The sequence below is a fragment of the Schistocerca cancellata genome, chromosome 4, assembly GCF_023864275.1.
Source record: "Schistocerca cancellata isolate TAMUIC-IGC-003103 chromosome 4, iqSchCanc2.1, whole genome shotgun sequence".
NCBI lineage: Eukaryota > Metazoa > Arthropoda > Insecta > Orthoptera > Acrididae > Schistocerca > Schistocerca cancellata.
Window position 1 is genome coordinate 423989126 of NC_064629.1, and position 21772 is coordinate 424010897.

A 21772-nucleotide genomic window follows, 5' to 3' on the forward strand; every position below is an offset into this window, starting at 1 on the left:
TAAAGAAACATCGGATGAATTCAAAGATGCGCTGCTTTGTTCGTAATGTAGATTCAGCTGATAGGGGAGCATAACAGTGACGCAAAGTACAGTAATCTTTGTGAGAATGGCGACATCGGTCTCACTTAACATTGTTTGGCAATCAAATTTTATTAGTCTTTTCCGTTTTAGGTGTGCTGTAATATAAGAATGTTTTATACCAAACGCGTTTCACTTTTATCTAAAAAACATTATTATTGGTCATTCTGCAAATACAGTATCCATAATACGATTCTACATTTTGGTACTTATGGAGTGAAAACAGCTTTTCCTTTACAAATTTGGCGTACGATTTACTTACGGTGTTTATTCCTCTTTTTTTACATGATCCAAAGTCGATAGCTTTTTCTCTCGTTGTTAGCGGGGACTGAAGTCGGAAAAACCTTGGTTACAATTTCATCCTTCTCGATTTTTCGTCTCTTCTACAATCTGTTTTTTGCACTTCGATTTTTTCAAAATTTCATAAAAGTTGTCTTCAAAGAAATATCACTGTGTTTTCACCTTTTTTGCACTCATATTTACACCCATACACATTCTGTCTTTGTCTCTGTGTCTCTTTCTTTCTCTCTCTCTCTCTCTTTTTCAACGTCACTCACTCACTATCTACGTAAAACAATGCATTCACAAGACTGGCAGAACTCACAACCTACAGGAAGAACAAACGAACACACAAAAACATAGTCCTGACTGTGTAACAGGTGAAACCACATTAATATAAGATAAATTTTGTGAAGTTTTGTAAACCTGAACTGCATAAACGTAAATACGGCAAAAGAAAAGGTAGTTTCTTAAAAGTTGAAAAATCGACAAGGATGAAAGGGCAACAAAGGTTTTCTCGGGCTTCAACCTCCGCTAACAATGAGGAAAAACTTGCAACCCCAGAACATGCAAAAAAGAAGAATAAACACCGTAGTTAAACTGTACGCCAAGTTTATTAAGGAAAAGTGTTTTTATCTATGACTGGCTAAATGTAGAAGCATATTATGCGTACTATATTTACAGAATGACAACTGCGGATGCTACGTAAGGAGAAGCGTGGTGCCAAACACTGTTACGCTGCAGTACACTTAAGACGGAAAAATCAAATAACAATTTACATACAGCAGCTGCTGCGGAAGATGGCCATGCAAACAAACATATTATTGTTTGGTAAATTTAGGAAACCGGTGTTCGAGAAAGATTTTGCGGCAGTTCTACTGCGTCCATCATATAAATTTTGACGTGAGGGCATGAGAATAACATGAGAGGTACAGGGTGACAATTCTTGAACTATATGAAATAAAATCGTCACGACTTCTGAACGGTGTGCGTTAGGACGTTCAAACTGCACGGTTGGCCGCGGGGCATTATGGGAATTAGTATGATCATGCGCACGTGGTTTTGGAATATGATTTCATCCTCATTATCCAAAGCGGCCCTGATTTGGACAAGATATGGTTCATGCAAGACGGGGCTCGGCCCCATCGAAGCAGGAGAGTGTTTGATGTCCTGGAAGAACACTTAGGAGACCGCATTCTGGCTCTGGGGTACCCAGAGGGCACTGGCGTGAGCCTCGGTTGGCCACCGTATTCTCCGGACCTGAACGCATGACACTTCTTTTTACGGGGCTATATTAAAGAGACAACAATAACTCCAAAACCATTGCTGAGCTGAAAACAGTCATTCAGGCGGTCATCGGCAGCATCAATTTTCTGACACTTCAGCGGGTCATGCAGAATTTCGCTCTTCGTCTGTGGCACATCAACGCCAATGGTGGCAGGCATATCGAGCATGTCATAAACTAAATCCGAATATCTGTAGTGATGTTTACATGTTGAATAAAGTGTGTGCATGCTGTAGTTTGTAACTAATTTACTTTTTTTCATATAGTTCAATAATTGTCACCCTGTATCACAGTGCGTCACTGAGCATATAGTCACTCATTTCTGACTCGCTCCGTACGCGAATCTAATAGGACAAATAACCGATAATATTGATACGAAATACGCTTCATTACGTACTGTACAGTGGTTTGTGGAGTATACACACTGCTCTGTAAAACTTATGGAAAAGATGGATAAAGTAACGGATCCGTCCAACGATTTATGGAGTAGGGCTGGTGTGCCGGCCAGAACCATGTCCTGCCTTTTGTAATATGCAGGGAAACGTCATAAATGGTGGTGACTTCAGTGTAATTATTATGTTTGAATAAAAGTGTCATTTCTGTTCGTCCCACTGCGTATTTCCTTCAGTTTCCTTGTGTACTCTACTATAGAAGTTCTTTCTGTGTGTAGTCCAAGTTTCATCGAGCTATATTACTTGGCAGTGGAAAAAGAAGGAAAACTAGATTTTAACTTCCCGTCGACGATGACGTTATGGCAACTGGAACACAAGCTCGGATGAGAGTAAGAAAGGAAGAGCTCAGTAGTGTTATTTTCAGAGGAATCGTTCTGGAATTAACTTTAAGCGATTTAAGGGAATGGAATATCTAAATCACAATGGTTAGCCACGGATTTGGACCGCAGCCCTCCCGAATGCGAGTCAGGTGTCTTTATTACTGCAGTATCGTGCTCTTAGTGGTGTTCAACTGTTAAATAGCCATCTTTCTGCCATTTATAGGTTGTGGTAACAATTTATAACCACAGATTCGGCTGCCAGAAAATTCATCCGAGAACGACCAATAGCTGTGACGCGTACCGATGATACTGTTGCGCAATACCGCCACAACCCCACCTCTTGTGTTCTAGTGGAAGACAGAAGCAGCCTCACAGACATGAAATTCAGAAATGTTTAGGTCAGTGGATGGAAGAAATACAGACGTGTGCGAAGCAGTCCTACTTTGAAGTCAGCCACTACTAATTATACGTACTTACTGACTGACAACATTAAACATCCCCTGTAAATCAGATCAGACAGTTTATGGGCACAGTTCCCATAGAAGTAAGGAGAGGAATGGCTCCAGAAGTTGAAAAACAAAAGCAAGAGACAGATTCCAGACACTATGCATGGACATATTTCTCAGCTGCTGAGACTGAAATCAAGAACGAGCTTTTTACTATCAACCAAATCTATCTCTTTATCACATAATAAACGCCGAGTAGAACTACGACGAAACTCGTCTTCAATAGCCCATGGAAAAACTCGAAAGAGGAGTTTTCTGAGGGGTTTCGAATTCACTTGTACGACAAACTGCCTATTGGCTTCCGTCTCGGGTTCTTCGGCCGACGTTCATCTAATGATTTTTCTGACGTTTCGCCAGCACGAGTGGCTGGCATTGTCAAAGCTTCACCCTCCATTGCCGGTGGTGAACTGGAGGCGAGCTCGCGGCCGCAGACTATATGTACCTGGCGCGCCAACGTCCGAGGGCTTCTCCACGGTCATTTCCGGTGCGGTTCTCCTCTTGCTAACCGCGACGGTCGTTCGCTGCAGTACGGGAAGCCAGGATCCGTTTACCTTAAGGCTTTCCTCCTTCTTGTTGAAACTGTTCGCGTGTTTTTGGATTTCTACAGCTTCTCTGAACAAGCGCGTGTGATAGTGCTTCTCTACAGCCAGAACTTCCGTGTCGGCGAATTTTATTGCGTGGTCGGTCTCATTCAGTGCGTGCTCTGCCACGGCCGATTTCTCCACCTGCCCCAACCTGCAATGTCGCTTATGCTCTTTGATCCTGGTGTTAATGGATCGTCCAGTCATTCCGACATAAACTTTTCCGCATGTGCAAGGTATACGGTATATTCCCGACATTGCAAGTGGGTCTCTTTTCTCCTTCACCGATCTAAGACACTCTTTGATCTTCCTTGTCGGTTTGAAAATCGTCTTTACGCCGTGTTTGCGCAATATACGGCCGATTCTGTCCGTCACTCTGGGAATGTATGGCAGAAAGGCCGTACCCGACATTTCTTTTTCTGGTTCCTTACTTCGCCGAGTGTTTGGCTCTGTTACACTTCTAATGTGTACGGCCTTTCTGCCATACATTCCCAGAGTGACGGACAGAATCGGCCGTATATTGCGCAAACACGGCGTAAAGACGATTTTCAAACCGACAAGGAAGATCAAAGAGTGTCTTAGATCGGCGAAGGAGAAAAGAGACCCACTTGCAATGTCGGGAATATACCGTATACCTTGCACATGCGGAAAAGTTTATGTCGGAATGACTGGACGATCCATTAACACCAGGATCAAAGAGCATAAGCGACATTGCAGGTTGGGGCAGGTGGAGAAATCGGCCGTGGCAGAGCACGCACTGAATGAGACCGACCACGCAATAAAATTCGCCGACACGGAAGTTCTGGCTGTAGAGAAGCACTATCACACGCGCTTGTTCAGAGAAGCTGTAGAAATCCAAAAACACGCGAACAGTTTCAACAAGAAGGAGGAAAGCCTTAAGGTAAACGGATCCTGGCTTCCCGTACTGCAGCGAACGACCGTCGCGGGTAGCAAGAGGAGAACCGCACCGGAAATGACCGTGGAGAAGCCCTCGGACGTTGGCGCGCCAGGTACATATAGTCTGCGGCCGCGAGCTCGCCTCCAGTTCACCACCGGCAATGGAGGGTGAAGCTTTGACAATGCCAGCCACTCGTGCTGGCGAAACGTCAGAAAAATCATTAGATGAACGTCGGCCGAAGAACCCGAGACGGAAGCCAATAGGCAGTTTGTCAACAAGTGGCCACGAAAGCCTCAACAATTTTGTATCACTTGTACGACTTGGAAAGCCCTTAATCGCGTAAGGACGGGTGTAAAGAAAATTTGAATAAATGGGGCTACATTAGTACTTACGAACGGTGTAGATATGGTGAATTACAAGATCCATCCAACTTGCTAATCTGCAGAGCAATGCATGAACTGTGCACCTTAGAAATCATGAAATCATGGTTACAGCAAAAAACAAGGTTATTCAGACTGATATTTTCTGGACTAATTTTGGAACTTGGACAACTGAAAACCTTGTTGGAGACGATTTTCATCACCGCATGACATGTTGTAGTATTATTTAACATATTTTAATGTGATTACTCGGTGATCTTAACTAAATTTGTTTTAATACTGTAAATTATAATTTTTCTCAAAAATTGTATTGTTCCTATTGCGTGAGGTCTTGGACCAGAATGAAGTCAAAAATATCAGCATACAATAGAAGGAACCACGGAACGACGAGCAGGACTTTTGGAATGCGAGATGCAAAGCGAGGGGCATGGAAGCGCTAGGTGCTGCGCACCGCTGCCGTTGACCCGCGCTCGTAGTCTGCTACCACACTTCAACTATCCGCGTCTCAGCAGCGTACCGACACGGGAAATCTCGTGCTTCGTCATGATGTACGAGGGCTATTCGGAAAGCAAGGTCCGATCGGTCGCGCAATGGAAACGACATTGAAAATCAAAAATGTTTTATTTGCTACACTTTCCAGCCACTTCTCTACATAGTCGTCGCTCCGACTTACACATTTGTCGTAGCGGTGTACCAACTATCCAATTCTCTCATCATAGAGGGCAGTCGCCTGTGCTTTCGGTCACCTGTCGACACCGATCTGCAGTTCGTCGTGTCAAAATGTTGTCTTCATAGTCAGCGGTTCGTGTGAGCAGAGATGAACATCAGAGGAAGCCAAGTCAGGGCTATATGGTGGTTGATCAAACACTTCCCATAGGAAACACTGCAAGTGTGCGACCGAGAATAGTCATGAAGAAGGAAATTCATAATAGTTACGTCGTGTGGGATGCATGAAATCAGGCGAAATCTCTCACAGGCGCTCATGCTTGGCGGGAGACACTATTTTCTAGGCAACTTTACGTGCTCACTGTGCGTTCGGAACCGAAAAGAGCGATGTGACACGATCGACAGGCATACTAGAGACACTGTGCAACACATCTGTGCAAATCTTCATCGGATTTTCACTGTCGTTTTCACTTCGCGACCTATCGGTCCTTACTTTTCGAATAGCCCTCGTAATCCGTTGAAGTAACGTGTGGAACGAAGCTCTTTCTGAAATGGATCGTCCAGAAATGAAAATAAATAAGTGATTGTTATTAGATACAGGCGAGTACTTACGCGTATGGTGTGCGTATCGCATGTGCATCATGTCGCAGCCGTGGATATACTGGTACAGCGTCTTCTCGATCAGGTCCTGCGGTTCGTAGCCCGTCAGCTGCGCCACCCTGCAAAATGCACCACCGTCCTCACTCAAATCCTTCTTCAAACAAATTCTTGCATATTTCTGCAATTGTTAGCTATCAATACAAAACCTAAGGATGTACTATATATGTCAATCTCCTAATGGTAACTAGCTTATTAATAGAGTAACGGAAAAAGAGGAAGTTCTGGGAGAAACTGGAACGTGGTTGGCGTGAATGCGAGTTTAGTGATGTTATACATTCGCTATGCATAGCTTTCTACATTATATTTTTGGGTAGATTCGTAACGTCCAATACTGTCTAGCAAATTTAGAGAAACTGTGTACGAAGAACACTGCGACTTCTATGCTGCCACCAACGTATATCTTGCGTAGGGATAGTGACAAAAAGATAAGACCGATTAGGGCGCGTGTAGAGGCATTTAGACACTTATTTTTCACTCAATCAATACGCGAAAGGAAGAGGACAGAAAATTGACAATATAGGTACGACGTACTGCAGACTATGTATGTAGATGTAGATGCAGAAGTATGCCACAGAGACCCCCAGCTAAAATTAAAAATTTCAAGCAGTACGTAAAACTCCGATCCAGCTGCGTGTCTTTTATTCCGCCGCAACCGGTCTCAGATCTAGAAATGTCCTTTCAAGTGGTCATCATCATCATCATCATTTAAGACTGATTATGCCTTTCAGCGTTCAGTCTGGAGCATAGCCCCCCTTATACAGTTCCTCCGTGATCCCCTATTCAGTACTAACTTTGGTGCCTCTTCTGATGTTAAACCTATTACTTCAAAATCATTCTTAACCGAATCCAGGTACCTTCTCTTCGGTCTGCCCCGACTCCTCCTACCCTCTACTGCTGAATCCATGAGTCTCTTGGGTAACCTTGCTTCTCCCATGCGTGTAACATGACCCCACCATCTAAGCCTGTTCGCCCTGTCTGCTACATCTATAGAGTTCATTCCCAGTTTTTCTTTGATTTCCTCATTGTGGACACCCTCCTGCCATTGTTCCCATCTAATAGTACCTGCAATCATCCTAGCTACTTTCATATCCGTAACCTCAACCTTGTTGATAAGGTAGCCTGAATCCACTCAGCTTTCGCTCCCATACAACAAAGTTGGTCGAAAGATTGAACGGTGCACAGATAACTTAGTCTTGGTACTGACTTCCTTCTTGCTGAAGAGAGTAGATCGTAGCTGAGCGCTCACTGCATTAGCTTTGCTACACCTCGCTTCCAGTTCTTTCACTATGTTGCCATCCTGTGAGAATATGCATCCTAAGTACTTGAAACCGTCCACCTGTTCTAACTTTGTTCCTCCTATTTGGCACTCAATCCGTTTATATTTCTTTCCCACTGACATTACTTTCGTTTTGGAGATGCTAATCTTCATACCATAGTCCTTACATTTCTGATCTAGCTCTGAAATATTACTTTGCAAACTTTCAATCGAATCTGCCATCACAACTAAGTCATCCGCATATGCAAGACTGCTTATTTTGTGTTCACATATCTTAATCTCACCCAGCCAGTCTATTGTTTTCAACATATGATCCATAAATAATATGAACAACAGTGGAGACAGGTTGCAGCCTTGTCTTACCCCTGAAACTACTCTGAACCATGAACTCAATTTACCGTCAACTCTAACTGCTGCCTGACTATCCATGTAAAGACCTTTAATTGCTTGCAAAAGTTTGCCTCCTATTCCATAATCTTGTAGAACAGACAATAACTTCCTCCTAGGAACCCGGTCATATGCCTTTTCTAGATCTATAAAGCATAGATACAATTCCCTGTTCCACTCATAACACTTCTCCATTATTTGCCGTAAGCTAAAGATCTGGTCCTGACAACCTCTAAGAGGCCTAAACCCACACTGATTTTCATCCAATTGGTCCTCAACTAATACTCGCACTTTCCTTTCAACAATACCTGAGAAGATTTTACCCACAATGCTGATTAAAGAGATACCTCTGTAGTTGTTACAATCTTTTCTGTTTCCATGTTTAAAGATTGGTGTGATTACTGCTTTTGTCCAGTCTGATGGAACCTGTCCCGACTCCCAGGCCATTTCAATTATCCTGTGTAGCCATTTAAGACCTGACATTCCACTGTATTTGATGAGTTCCGACTTAATTTCATCCACCCCAGCCGCTTCATTGCACTGCAATCTATTGACCATTTTTTCCACTTCCTCAAATGTGATCCTATTTCCATCATCATTCCTATCCCATTCTACCTCGAAATCTGAACATTACTGATCGCATTTTCACCTACATTGAGCAACTCTTCAAAATATTCCCTCCATCTGCCCAAGGCATCCACAGGATTCACCAGTAGTTTTCCTGACCTGTCCAAAATACTTGTCATTTCCTTCTTACCTCCCTTTCGAAGACTGCTAATTACACTCCAGAATGGTTTTCCAGCAGCTTGACCCATAGTCTCCATCCTGTTTCCAAAGTCTTCCCACGATTTCTTCTTGGATGCTGCAATTATCTGTTTGGCTTTGTTTCTTTCTTCAACATAACTTCCTCTGTCTACCTGGGTTCTGGTATGTAGCCATTTTTGATACGCCTTCTTTTTCATTTTACAGGCTGCCTTGACTATATCATTCCACCAAGTTGTTTGCTTCATCCTACTTTTACACACTACTGTTCCAAGACATTCTTTAGCCACTTCTAGTACTGTGTCCCTGTACCTTGTCCATTCCTTTTCCAGTGACTGTAAGTGACTACATTCAACTAACTGGTACCTTTCTGAGATCAAGTGGTGAGTAAAGAAAATAGAGAAGCGAAATGTCGCAGAAATAAGGTTATTATAACATCCAATTAACTAAAAACAACATCAGCGTACTTAGTTAAAATGAACTTTTTCAGTACGTCGCGTCTTGCAGCTCCCAAACATTGCACAAAAGACTTTTAAAATGTTTAATATCACAGATGCTATTTATTTACTGGGTGATTAGTTTCGAGCTTTGCCCATTTTCACAAGCTACCTGTTGGTTCAAATGTCTCTGAGCACTATGGGACTTAATTTCTGAGGTCATCAGTCCCCTAGAACTTAGAACTACTTAAACCTAACTAACCTAAGGACATCACACACATCCATGCCCGAGGCAGGATTCGAACCTGCGACCGTAGCGCTCGCGCGGTTCCAGACTGTAGCGTCTAGAACCGCTCGGCCAATCCGGCCGGCAGCTACCTATTACAGAGAACAAAATTGTTATCCACATCCGACACATACGCTCATAACAAACTTTGTTTTCGGTAATAGGTAGCTTGTGAAAGTTGGCAAAGCCCGAAGCTAGTCAGCGAGTAAATGAATGGCAGCTCTGGCGTCAAACATTTGAAAATCTCTTTCTTCCAATTACTTAAAATGAAATACAGTAACATAAATCAATGAGGGTCCAATATTAGAAAACAGTATACTCGTGGAAACATAATGGGTGACAACTATTGAACTATATAATCGGCATAACTTCTGAACTGTTTGCATTAGGACGTTCCAACTGCACTGTTGGCCGTAGGGCATGATGGGAATTAGTATGTGCATGCGGTTTTGCTTAGCGATGAAGCCCACATTCATCTGGATGTGTTCGTCAATAAGCAAAATTGGCGCATCTGAGGCACTGAGAGTCCGCATTTTGCGATCGAGAAGTCTCTTCAACCTCAAAGGGTGACTATGTGGTGTGCAACGTCCAGTCATGGAATTATCGGTGCGATATTCCTCGATGGCACGGTGACTACTGAACGGTACCTGAAAGTTTTGAAATATGATTTCACCCCCTTTATCCAAAGTGACCCTGGTTTCGACAAGATGTGGTTCAGCAAGACGGAGCTCGACCCCATCGAAGCAGGAGAGTGTTCTGTGTCCTGGAAGAGCACTATGGGGACGGAATTCTGGCTCTGGAGTACACAGAGGCCGCCATATTCTCCGGATCTGAAAACATTCGACTCCTTTCTGTGGGGCTACATTAACGACAAGGTGTACTGCAACAACCCAAAAACCATGTTTGAGCTGAAAAGAGTCATTCAGGAGGTCATCGACAGCATCGATGTTCCGACAGTTCAGCGGGTCATGCAAAATTTCGCTATTCGTCTGGCACATCATCAAATGGTTCTGAGAACCATGGGACTTAACTTTTGAGAACATCAGTCCCCTAGAACTTAGAACTACTTAAACCTAACTAACCTAAGGACATCACACAATTCCATGCCCGAGACAGGATTCGAACCTGCGACCGTAGCGGTCGCGCGGTTCCAGACTGTAGCGCCTAGAACCGCTAGGCCACTAAGGCCGGCGGCACATCATCGCCAATAATAGCAGGCATATCGAACATGTCATAACCTAAATCCGAATATCTGAAGTGATACATGTTGAATAAAGCGTGTGCACACCGTAGTTTGTAACTAACTTACGTTTTTTTTTCCTTCATATAGTTCAATAATTGTCATAAACAGCTGCGAACATTATTTGTGGATATATGCAAACACCATGTCATTCTCATGATGATACATTCATGCCGCGCGACTGTGTGCTGCTGTTTTTAGGAAAAATGGACGCTATAATAACCTTATTTCTAATGCGTTTGGCTTGCGTATTCTCTTTAGGCACCACTGGAAAATGTTCTTCATGGTTTGAGACCGACTGTGGTACGACAAAAGATGAGGAACTGAGGCGTTGTTTCACACATTGCTTTTACATTACGCACCCGGGTTCCCGGGTTCGATTCCCGGCGGGGCCAGGGATTTTCTCTGCCTCGTGATGACTGGGTGTTGTATGATGTCCTTAGGTTAGTTAGGTTTAAGTAGTTCTAAGTTCTAGGGGACTGATGACCATAGATGTTAAGTCCCATAGTGCTCAGAGCCATTTGCTTTTACATTAGCGGTTGCGACTATCCAAAACGACGCACAAAACTGTAGATTCATGAAGTCGGCGACCCACCTCTGCATCTTCCAGGGGATATCCCGCGTTGCGGAACTATCATCTCATACGTTGATCTGGCACTAAATATATTTGTATTAGTTAACACAGCTCTTGTTCTAGCTAAGGTACTGTCGACAACAAATCGTGTATATGACGTTGCACATGTTCGCTCCGTAACGTCTCCTTGTGCCACTTCTCTACGTTCAGACACGTAAGATTGTGGTGGTCTTTCTATATGATGTCATCACTTCGAACCTTGGACGAAATACCGCTGTACTTTAATAGCCATGCCTTTGTTGGAGGCGGCATGTCCTTGCCTTCCTCTGAAATAAGAAGTGTGTTACCAGTTACTCATACGGTGACCTAGAGTTTAATGTGGACTCCGAATCACGATTTAGCTTGCCTTTTTTCACATTCACAAATCATCACCAGAGCAATAAGTAACAGAAAACATACTGAAGGTGATTGAAGTGTAAGACCGAGAGCACTGGGTTTGCAAGTGACACTTACACACTAAGTGACCAAGCCACGTCATCATATGCGTATGGTGTCCTATTTCACATCTTAGCTGGCTATTTTATGATATTTAAATCTATGAAACGTAACTCAGCATCGCAGTTGAGTGTCACAGTTCTATACGTTTATACAGGATATTTCACGAGCAGCGGTAAATATTTTGTGAAATGGTAGTAGAGACTACTCCAATTCCGTCTGAACAGGACGCGAAAGGCCCAACGGTACCGACCGATCGCCGTGTCATTTTCAGCCAAAAGCGTTACTGGATGCGGATATGGAGGGGCATATGGTCAGCACACCGCCCTCCTGGTCGTTGTGTGCTTTCGTGAAAGGAGCCGTTACTTGTTTATCAAACAGATCGTCAGTTGGCCTCACAAGTGCTGACTGCAGCCCGCTTGCCAACAGCGCTCGGCAGACCTGAACGGTCTCCCATCCAATTGCTAGCCAAGCCCGACAGCCTTAACTTCGGTCATCTGACGGCAGTCAGTGTTACTCCCCAGCGCGGAAAGGCCTTACGCTGGTATTATAGACTAATTTGAGTATAACATTCCATATAACATGTGTCCAATTTTTATTGGTTACAGAGGTACGGCTAATTACAGTTTTTATTTCACGTCTTGGTACTCCAGTTTTTATGGGTTTGTTTATCGACTATCAGTTTGTTTAAGGTCAGTTTGTAAAGTTGTTCTTGAATGTACATAACTGAATTTTTCAACCGTGGTTGTAATTTGTTGGTCAAGTGGACTGTATCGTTTAAACATCATAGAACAGGGCCTCTTTATATAGACGTTCTTGAAAAGGAGGTTCGGGCATTTTTGGAAATGTTTCCTTTGGCTACAAGGATGGGTAACTGCTTCCATCACGACAAGTCCCTTACACATTCTAGTCGTAAGGTTACACAACATGTAAACCCAACATTTCGCGGAAGATGGATCGGCAGAAAAGGTCACATTTCTCGGCAACCAAGGTCCTGGGACCTTTATCCTTTACAGTTTTATCTGTGGGGCTGATTGAAAGGTAAAGTCTACAAAGCAAAAGTAAACACAAGAGACGAAATGATCGTTGGAATTGTGAATACTGCCGCTCTTATGAAAGACCACCAAGACGACCTGGTGCTGTTAAGAGAATTCGAAAGTGCATCGAAAAGTCAGAGGTGAAATTTATGAAAATCAACTTTGCGGTTAATCATTTGCCTTTGCGCAACACCGTCTGTAAGTATTTGTTTGGGTTACATTCTAACAGCTGTATCTCTGTACCCAATAAAACTTGGACACATGTTATATGGAATGTTTTATTCGAATTAGCCTATACTGCCGTCTCCTAAAATAGTTAACATTGCTCCTAAAACACCCTGTACATGTTTACACTGATCTTCAGAGAAAACAACGACAATTTCAAATGTGTGTCAGCTTCAAATTTGTCGAGTATTTACCTTCTGAATAACGAAGTGGTCGATATTCATTTCTAGATTTTGTTATTTTCAAAAATTACTTATGTTGTAGGGCGCCACCTTAGAGAAGGTATAATAAATAATTAGAGACTATTTGTCGTGCTTTATGGTAAGACCCAGGACTGTTATTGGAGAGGACGGCGGTTCAAATACCTGTTCGGCCATACAGATTCAGGTCTTCCGTGGCTTCCGTCAGACGGATTTCGTGATGGTTCCATTGAGAAGGACAGTGAAGGCTCCATTTCTCGTCCTTCATCACTCCGAGTTTTATCTCCGTCTCTAATGACCTAGGCGTCGACAAGAGGTCAAACCCTAGTCTTCCTTTTATCATGTGTTAAGCGCATCTACACTATGACATTCTCCGTCCAACTTCGCGCATGCGCGTAGAATGTGTAAGTAGGCTGTTTATGTTTTCTTTATGTAAGTTTGCTGTTTATGTTTTTTATTGGCAACGTTACATAGCACTCTATATGAAAATCACTGGCTGTGCTGTGTGCAGTATGTGGCTAGTTTGCATTCTTGCCTGCCATTGTTGTCATGAACTGCTATAGCTGGATGTTAACAGCGCGTAGCGTTGCGCAGTTGGAGGTGAGCCGCCAGCAGTGGTGGATGTGGGGAGAGAGATGGCGGAGTTTTGATAATTTGTAAGACTGAATGTCAATTATGAATATTAAGGTAAATACATTGTTTGTTCTCTATTAATATCTTTCATTTGCTAACTATCCCTATCAGTAGTTAGTACCTTCAGTAGTTTGAATCTTTTATTTAGCTGGCAGTAGTGGCGCTCGCTGTTTTGCAGTAGCTTGAGTAGCGAAGATTTTTGTGAGGTAAGTGATTTGTAAAAGGTATAGGTTAAAGTTAGTCAGGGCCATTGTTTTGTAGGGGTTGTTGAAAGTCAGATTGCGTTGCGCTAAATAATATTGTGTGTCAGGTTAAGCACAGGCTTGTATAATTGTTCTAAGTGGACGTTTCACATGTAAAATTGTTCTAAGGGGACGTTTCATATGTCGACCCTTAGCCTAGGATACCTCACTGGAATCTTCTGATTTTTTCTTGTAGTTTGTGTATTTAGTGTAGCTTTTGTTTATTGCTAGTGCGTAATTGTAGAGAGAATCTCCTTTGTAGTTGCAGTCTTTCATTGTTGTACAGTAAAACAGTTGTGGCATGCATGTAGCTTTGCGCCAAGTATTTCGCTGCTGCAATTAACTAGATATTATTTTCAGTGCTATGTTAATGTGTTCTCTTATTTTTGCTCTTCAAATTGTGTTTTTGTGTGTTATCGTGTGAAATATTGTCTCAATAATGGCGTGTGAAAAACGTAACACTCGGCTCCAAAGTAAACTAAGAAACGACAGTGAAGACGAAAGCAATGTGTTAGCGCCACTGTGTAATGAGTTAACTAATGTTCAAAGTAGTAATTTGGTAACTGTGCAGAGGGAAATGGAGCGGGCGTCAAACAATGGCGTAGACAGTCAAACAGGTAGTGAACAGGGAAGCATTATCGATCGATCGGTCGGCAACAGCTCGCCTCAGGAATCCGAAATGATAGGACACAATTTTGCAAATGCTGTAGATTCAGGTTTTGCGTCCTCACCGGTTTCTCAAATGAGTCAAGACACATTTTCTGCTTGTCAAAATGTGAATGCTGCCGGTGAAAACGCACTGCCAAAGAGCATAGAGAAACAGATTCCAGACACTAATACATTATTATTGCAATTAATGCAACAAATGGAACAAAATCAGAGGCAAATGGGACAAAATCTTCAAAAGTTAGACACAATGGAACAGAATCTTCTAAAGTTAGACACAATGGAACAAAATCTTCAAAAGTTAGACACAATGGAACAAAATCAGAGACAAACACAGCAAAAGCTTCAAAAGTTAGACACAATGGAACAAAATCTTCGGAAGTTAGACACCACACTTGAACAAACACGTGAAGATTTAACTACTGAGTTACATAACATTGAATCGAAATGTCAAAAGGTCTGTAATGACGTAAAAACACAAATTTGTGAGCATTTTCAGCCTATTTTTTCGCGGCATGAAAACGCATTACAGAATCACGAAGCAGCCATAAAAGAACTGCAAACTATTGTTCATGAAAATCATGAGACCTTGCAAGCTAAAATGGACTCAGTTGCATCTACCGATTCGGTTACGCAACTTGCAAAAACTCAGGAAAACTTAAAGGACACAGTAGAAAGACACATGGGGGAAATTAGTTCATTATCAGAGAAAGTAGCCGAACTTTCGGATCAGGTCACTAACTTATCTACAAAGGTAGATGATGATCTGAATGACACAAGACCCATAGCCTTCACTGACACAGAAGAGTATGAACAAATTAGAAAATTCAAACAAAATCAAAATCAAATCAATACACAGTACAAAAGAGAAATCCGGGAAGTACAAGATCAGTTGACACAGGTAATACAAGAATTACATATTTCAGAGGATACTCGCGCTCCAACACGGGAAGAGGAACTTATAAATACGGAAAAGCCACAAAATAATAGCACAGGGCATTTCGGTAATTATGAAAGAAATTGGCAAGGTACACCGAATTTTGAGATGGAACCGCCGAAACGACGTGACAATGACCGACATGCTACTCGCCGACACGATGACTTTGACTATAAGCTGTTCATTACTACACGTAAATTCAAAACATTCAAGAATTCTGCCAACGACATTCATCCACAAGCGTGGCTCCATCAATTCTCTCATTGTTTTCCTCCCAACTGGTCATTAGAACACAGATTAGAATTTATGTGTGGCTATTTGGAGAATGAACCAGCTGTAAGAATGCGATCGGTCATTCACGATTGCCACAGTGAAGGAGAATTTTACCATGCCTTCCTCTCAGCATATTGGTCTCAAGCCACACAAGACCGCGTAAAACATAGCATCATGATGATGAAACACTTTGAACAATCTGAATTTTCCAGTCTTGTCAAATATTTTGAAGACATGTTGCACAAGAATCAGTACCTATCAAACCCATACAGCCCCTCAGAACTCATCCGCATTTGCTTAATCAAACTGCCTGAACATTTACGACATATTATTTTGGCAGGACGTTGCAAAGACGACATTGAAGCTTTTCAGGGATTGTTACAAGAACTGGAAATTGACACAGACAGTCGCGGGATGCGAAAACAGGAAAACAATCATTACAGGTCACATCCTTCACAATTCCGTGACGACAGAAACAATAAATGGCCACGACAAACCTATTCTTACAACGTAAATCGTGACCAAAACAGACACCACTCATATGACAACCACTGGCAGAGTAATAGTTACAGGGAAAGATCACCTTTCCGCGGTAATGACTATCACAGAGACAATCAGAGAAACAGACAATATGGGAACCAAAATAACTATTATCAAGGGAGACAGAATAACTTTAGACGCAACGGTCCAGCGCGTAGTTACGATTCTGGGAGAAATTCTCCACCACATGACCGACAAGAAAGAAACTATCGAACCTACCGACATGACGACAGACGATATGATCGTAACGACAGACCTGAATTGCATCAGAACTGGCGAGATTTAAATAGAGCAGAGCACTCTCGTCACAATGAATTTGTAGAAGTTAGGTCTCCAAATCCCAATAACGGCGCGCGCCAACAAAGAAACAGACAATGACTCACACTGCAGGCAGCCGCGTGCGCCCGCTGGCTCAGGGAAAAATAACATTGACGCTAACCTTGAGCAAAATTCCCGTATTCTTTACGGACGAATACCGCATGATAATTGCGTTCAAGTTTAAACTCTGCGTACTGAGAAGAGCAAAGGGTAAAAGATTTCACCACATTTCTCATGTAAAACCATTTATTGACAGATAATCTGGTTTTTAACTTAGTCTTTGCAATTTTCACTTCACGCTGCTTGTACAATTTGTCAGACTTAAGAAACTGTTAACATGCAACATTTTGGTTTGCTTACGAGTGGATTCTGGATTTGAGGTGCTTTCTGTGAAATGCCAGATGACACAGTGGTTAGTTTATGTGACAGCTACACGATTTTATCACGACGCTGCTAATGCGTGACAATTTACAATGTTGCTTTTGCGGTGTATCTGTTTTATATCTGCACAGTTTTTTCTGAATTCTTCTATAAAGTGAGACATGTTTTAGTGGTGACTTTTGTGCTATTGCTACAAGGAGACAGCCTTTTCCGTAGGACAACAATACGTTACAGCACAGTACTTTCCTCATCACGGCAATAAGCGTAATAACTAAGTTATCTATACGCAAAGCATTTCACTTTTGTGTATCATGAGGTAAGTACATTGACTTCTGCAGAACTTAGCTTTTGGAGGACGATAAATACGACACTTCCCAGAGATTATCTTACAGCAAGACGCATATTTAGCGCTACAGGACACGTATTTGAGTGATTAATTTTGTACTTAAAACATTTATTTTTAAAGATTTTTGAATTACAAAGAAAGTTTTTCGTGATACATTTCATTCCATTGCTGTAATCTGTAACACCTGAGGGTATAATTACAATAAACCTCAGGGGGGTACACGCCTACTTTGTGTACCATGTGTTTGGCAAGCACAAGGAGCCCTACCTAATATGGTATTTGCTTATACAATTTAACACATCGGTACCATATTTCTCTAACACATAAATTACACAGCTATCTGATCATTTAACAGAGAAACAAACATCTTTTTACTACGTCAGTGACACATGTTTACGCAATTACAGAGTTGGATTACTTCACACTTAAGAAATTGTACTTTGTCTGCACTTTGTGCACTGTTCATATTTTTTTGGTACCATTGTGATACTATGAGAGCTTTGAATGATGTATTTGGTAAGGGAGAATGATTTTAAAGTACGTTTGAGGCAGATGACACCTTTGACATGAGCAGAGAATTTTGTTAGGTTTTGAAATTATTGGAGGAAGCTACGACGATTTTGAGATTTGACTGAGGTTTTATGATGTTATTTTTACGTCGACGATGTGTATTATGCTGTTGAGGCATATTTATGTCAATAAGATGATGCTACCATATATGAGAAATGTGATTACGTGTTTATATGTATATGAATAATGAAAGAAGTTAAGGACTCTTGACTTGTGAAAAAGGATGTTGGAAACCGAGAATCGTACTTTAAGAGTTATGAAATGTGCGTGTAAATGCGTGAATGTATCACAATGGCGGCGAAAATTTTTTGGAGAATGTTATATTCATAAGATTTTGTTTCTACAGATTTGTAACGCAAATTCTTGACCTGTGAAGACTGTCACTGTAGCGGAAACTGCTGTCGTAAATATTTCCGTAAGAAAGTTAATTGTCACCTGCACGTGCGTCGTCGGCACACAGCTGTGTCAGACACCTGGAGAACAAGCCATTAGGGTGTGCCTTTGACATTCCTTTGTAGAGGGCATCGCTAATGCGACACGCTCGTTACTTGAAAACATATGATTTTTGTAATGCGTTGTGGGCACACAGCTGTGTCAAACACCTGGAGAACAAGCCATTAGGGTGTGCCTTTCATCGCTAATGCGACACCCTCGTTACTTAAAAACATATGATTACTCGCACTTTGTGCTAATTACTGAAATGCTTATGAATTGATGGGAAATATTCGTACATCTGCACACCTGATTATGACAAGTGTCTTTCTCCGAGAGTTGAGTGCTACTGACTTACGAAATGCCACATGACTATTGAATGATATTTTTATGCTTTGGTTTGCGTAATTGCTTATTTCATTTGATATCTGGTTTCCAGCTGTGTTGCAGCATTGCTTTTATAAAATGAGATGCATTTGCTAATGTGAACTCTTTCTGTCAACAGATCTATTAAATGATAATTTTGTAATCCACATTCTTTAAAAAAGGAGCACTTGGAAAGGAAAGAACAATAAGAAGTAACTAGTAACAGTAACACTTAATTTTCCTTTCAGGTACATGGTAATATTTTTTTTACAATCAGTTGTTATGGTGCACCACTTTAATTACATAGACATTAAGATGTGAATATGCATTTCCCTTGTCTGCATTGTTGTTTTTACTGTAATATTTTTTCTGCTTGAGCTATGTCATGTCTAGGTATAAGTTGCTGCTGTTTGCCAGGCATAGTGGTATTGAATTTGACTTTTGCTAATTTCTTAATGCTGCTTGCTTCGCAAATCTGCGTTTTTTTTTCATTGCTGTTTATATTAACTGTGTTTTGTGATGCTGCATTGCCTCGTCCCTTGGTATATATATCTGAGCTCAGTAGATTTAAGTTAGCTTAAGAGGGGGTAGACTATATAAGAAACTGACTATGGAGAATAGGTAAAGAATGCATTGCGAAGAAAGATTTGGGCCCCAATGAGTATTGTACAATCAGAAATAATTATTTTGAAAGAAATATGAATAGAATACAGGAAGGAGGTATAGGTAGGATTATCTTGGAAATAAATAATGAGGTAAGAAATATGTGAACACATAAATACAGAAAGCATGCTTGGATAGGATTTTTTTGGTGGAAGCAAAGGTTGAAATAAGACGAACGATCTATGGAATGAAGGGAGATCTCCAAGCAAAATACTGCAGTAAACCAAACCCTGTCCTTTCCTCTTTGCTGCTTTTTCCCAATATGTAATTGTGTGTTGTCCTTTCCTTTTGGTGTTATCCCACTATGTGTTTGTGTACCCTTGTGTATTTGTGTTTTTTTCCTGTCTTTATGTGTTTAGCTGATGAGAGCTATGTTGTAGAATTTTTCTAATATTCTGTTATTTTCTTTGTAAAGATGCTTAGACATTATTTATTCTGTGTTGTTTTAATGCTCATGTGTGAAGTTGAATTTTTAAAAGTGATTCTGATCTTTTATTTTTGTACTCATGTCATAATTTCTGTAACACTGATGTATATGTATGTAAGTAGGCTGTTTATGTTTTCTTTATGTAAGTTTGCTGTTTATGTTTTTTATTGGCAACGTTACATAGCACTCTATATGAAAATCACTGGCTGTGCTGTGTGCAGTATGTGGCTAGTTTGCATTCTTGCCTGCCATTGTTGTCATGAACTGCTATAGCTGGATGTTAACAGCGCGTAGCGTTGCGCAGTTGGAGGTGAGCCGCCAGCAGTGGTGGATGTGGGGAGAGAGATGGCGGAGTTTTGATAATTTGTAAGACTGAATGTCAATTATGAATATTAAGGTAAATACATTGTTTGTTCTCTATTAATATCTTTCATTTGCTAACTATCCCTATCAGTAGTTAGTACCTTCAGTAGTTTGAATCTTTTATTTAGCTGGCAGTAGTGGCGCTCGCTGTTTTGCAGTAGCTTGAGTAGCGAAGATTTTTGTGAGGTAAGTGATTTGTAAAAGGTATAGGTTAAAGTTAGTCAGGGCCATTGTTTTGTAGGGGTTGTTGAAAGTCAGATTGCGTTGCGCTAAATAATATTGTGTGTCAGGTTAAGCACAGGCTTGTATAATTGTTCTAAGTGGACGTTTCACATGTAAAATTGTTCTAAGGGGACGTTTCAAATGGCACAAGGAAGATAATGCATTTCGCCTACGTGTATTTAAATTTTAAAAATCTGTTAACAACCGGTTTATAGTGACTGAAAATGTCTGCAGCACTAGGACGCAAAACTGTATTGAATATATCCGGCATTGTGAGAATAGGAGAAAGCGATTATCAGCAGATAATCAAATGCAAAGGTATAACAATTTTAAAAACTTTCTGTAAAACTTTATAAAACTTTCAAAAAAATTTTTTTTTTGTCTCAATCGCGACCATTTGCAGAGCTGAGCAAAGACAAACCAACAGAAAAGTGTCTTAATTAAGAAGTTATTTAAAAATTGCTGTTGGCTTATATGAAAAATTTACAGGAAATTAACATACCATACTTAGTATTATAAGAGCACTAGCAGTATACAACACCGTTGCATCGTCCATAACATTCTTATTTTAAATCTTTAGATAAAATCCATTATGTACAGCCTAAAACGGCGTTGGTTTTAGACTGTACATAAGGGATTTTACCTGGAGATTTTAAATTAGAATATTATGGACGATGCAAAGGTGTTGCAGACTGCTAGTGCATTTATAATACTGTAAGTGGTATGTTAAATCCCTGTAAGTTTTTTAACGAAAGTCAACAGCAATTTTTACACAACTTGTTACATAAGGCAATTTTTCTTTTGATTTGCCTCTTCTCCGACCTGAAGATGGTAGTTAGCTACCGAAAGTGATCATCAGTAGCAAAAAAAAAAAAAAAAAAAAAAAAAAAAAAAAAAAAAAAAAAAAAAGTAGTATGTAGACAGTTCTTGAAAATTTTTAAAAGTATTACAGAACCTTTTTAAAAAAATTTATTATTTTACCGTTGACAAAACTTTATGTACAGAAACATGACACGGATCACAGTTTCATGCTCATAGGAAACCTTCACTGTATGTGTAAACTTTCTTCCGCGCGTTTTCTCGTTTCAATGGCTTATGTGCATTACCCATGATGAACTACCACAAATCCAAGTGACTGTGAAAAACCACCTAACATCCAGCCAGGCCAGCTAGTGCAGCAGCCAGCGACCTCAGTCGGACTCGCCGCGCTGCCTCCTAAGCTAACGTTACCTAATCAGCACGTGCTTTTCAGAAATATAGAAAACCAGGCAACGTGTTTATTGCGGCACGTGTGTACGAAGCGGTGGCACAGAGGCGGCAGGGAGCGCTGGTTGAACGACGTAAATCACACCGGAGGCTGAGCTACTTG

The 21772-nt window shown here is 41.1% G+C and overlaps 1 protein-coding gene across 1 annotated transcript in view; it reads right to left on the reverse strand.

Moving 5' to 3' along the window:
- The window catches only part of LOC126184234 (single-minded homolog 1-like), a 146268-nt gene that overhangs the window by 13334 nt on the left and 111162 nt on the right, over window positions 1–21772 (reverse strand). The window contains exon 7 of the mRNA XM_049926604.1: window positions 6058–6164. Within this exon, the coding sequence (XP_049782561.1) occupies window positions 6058–6164 (107 nt within the window). The remainder of the gene's footprint in view (window positions 1–6057; window positions 6165–21772) is intronic.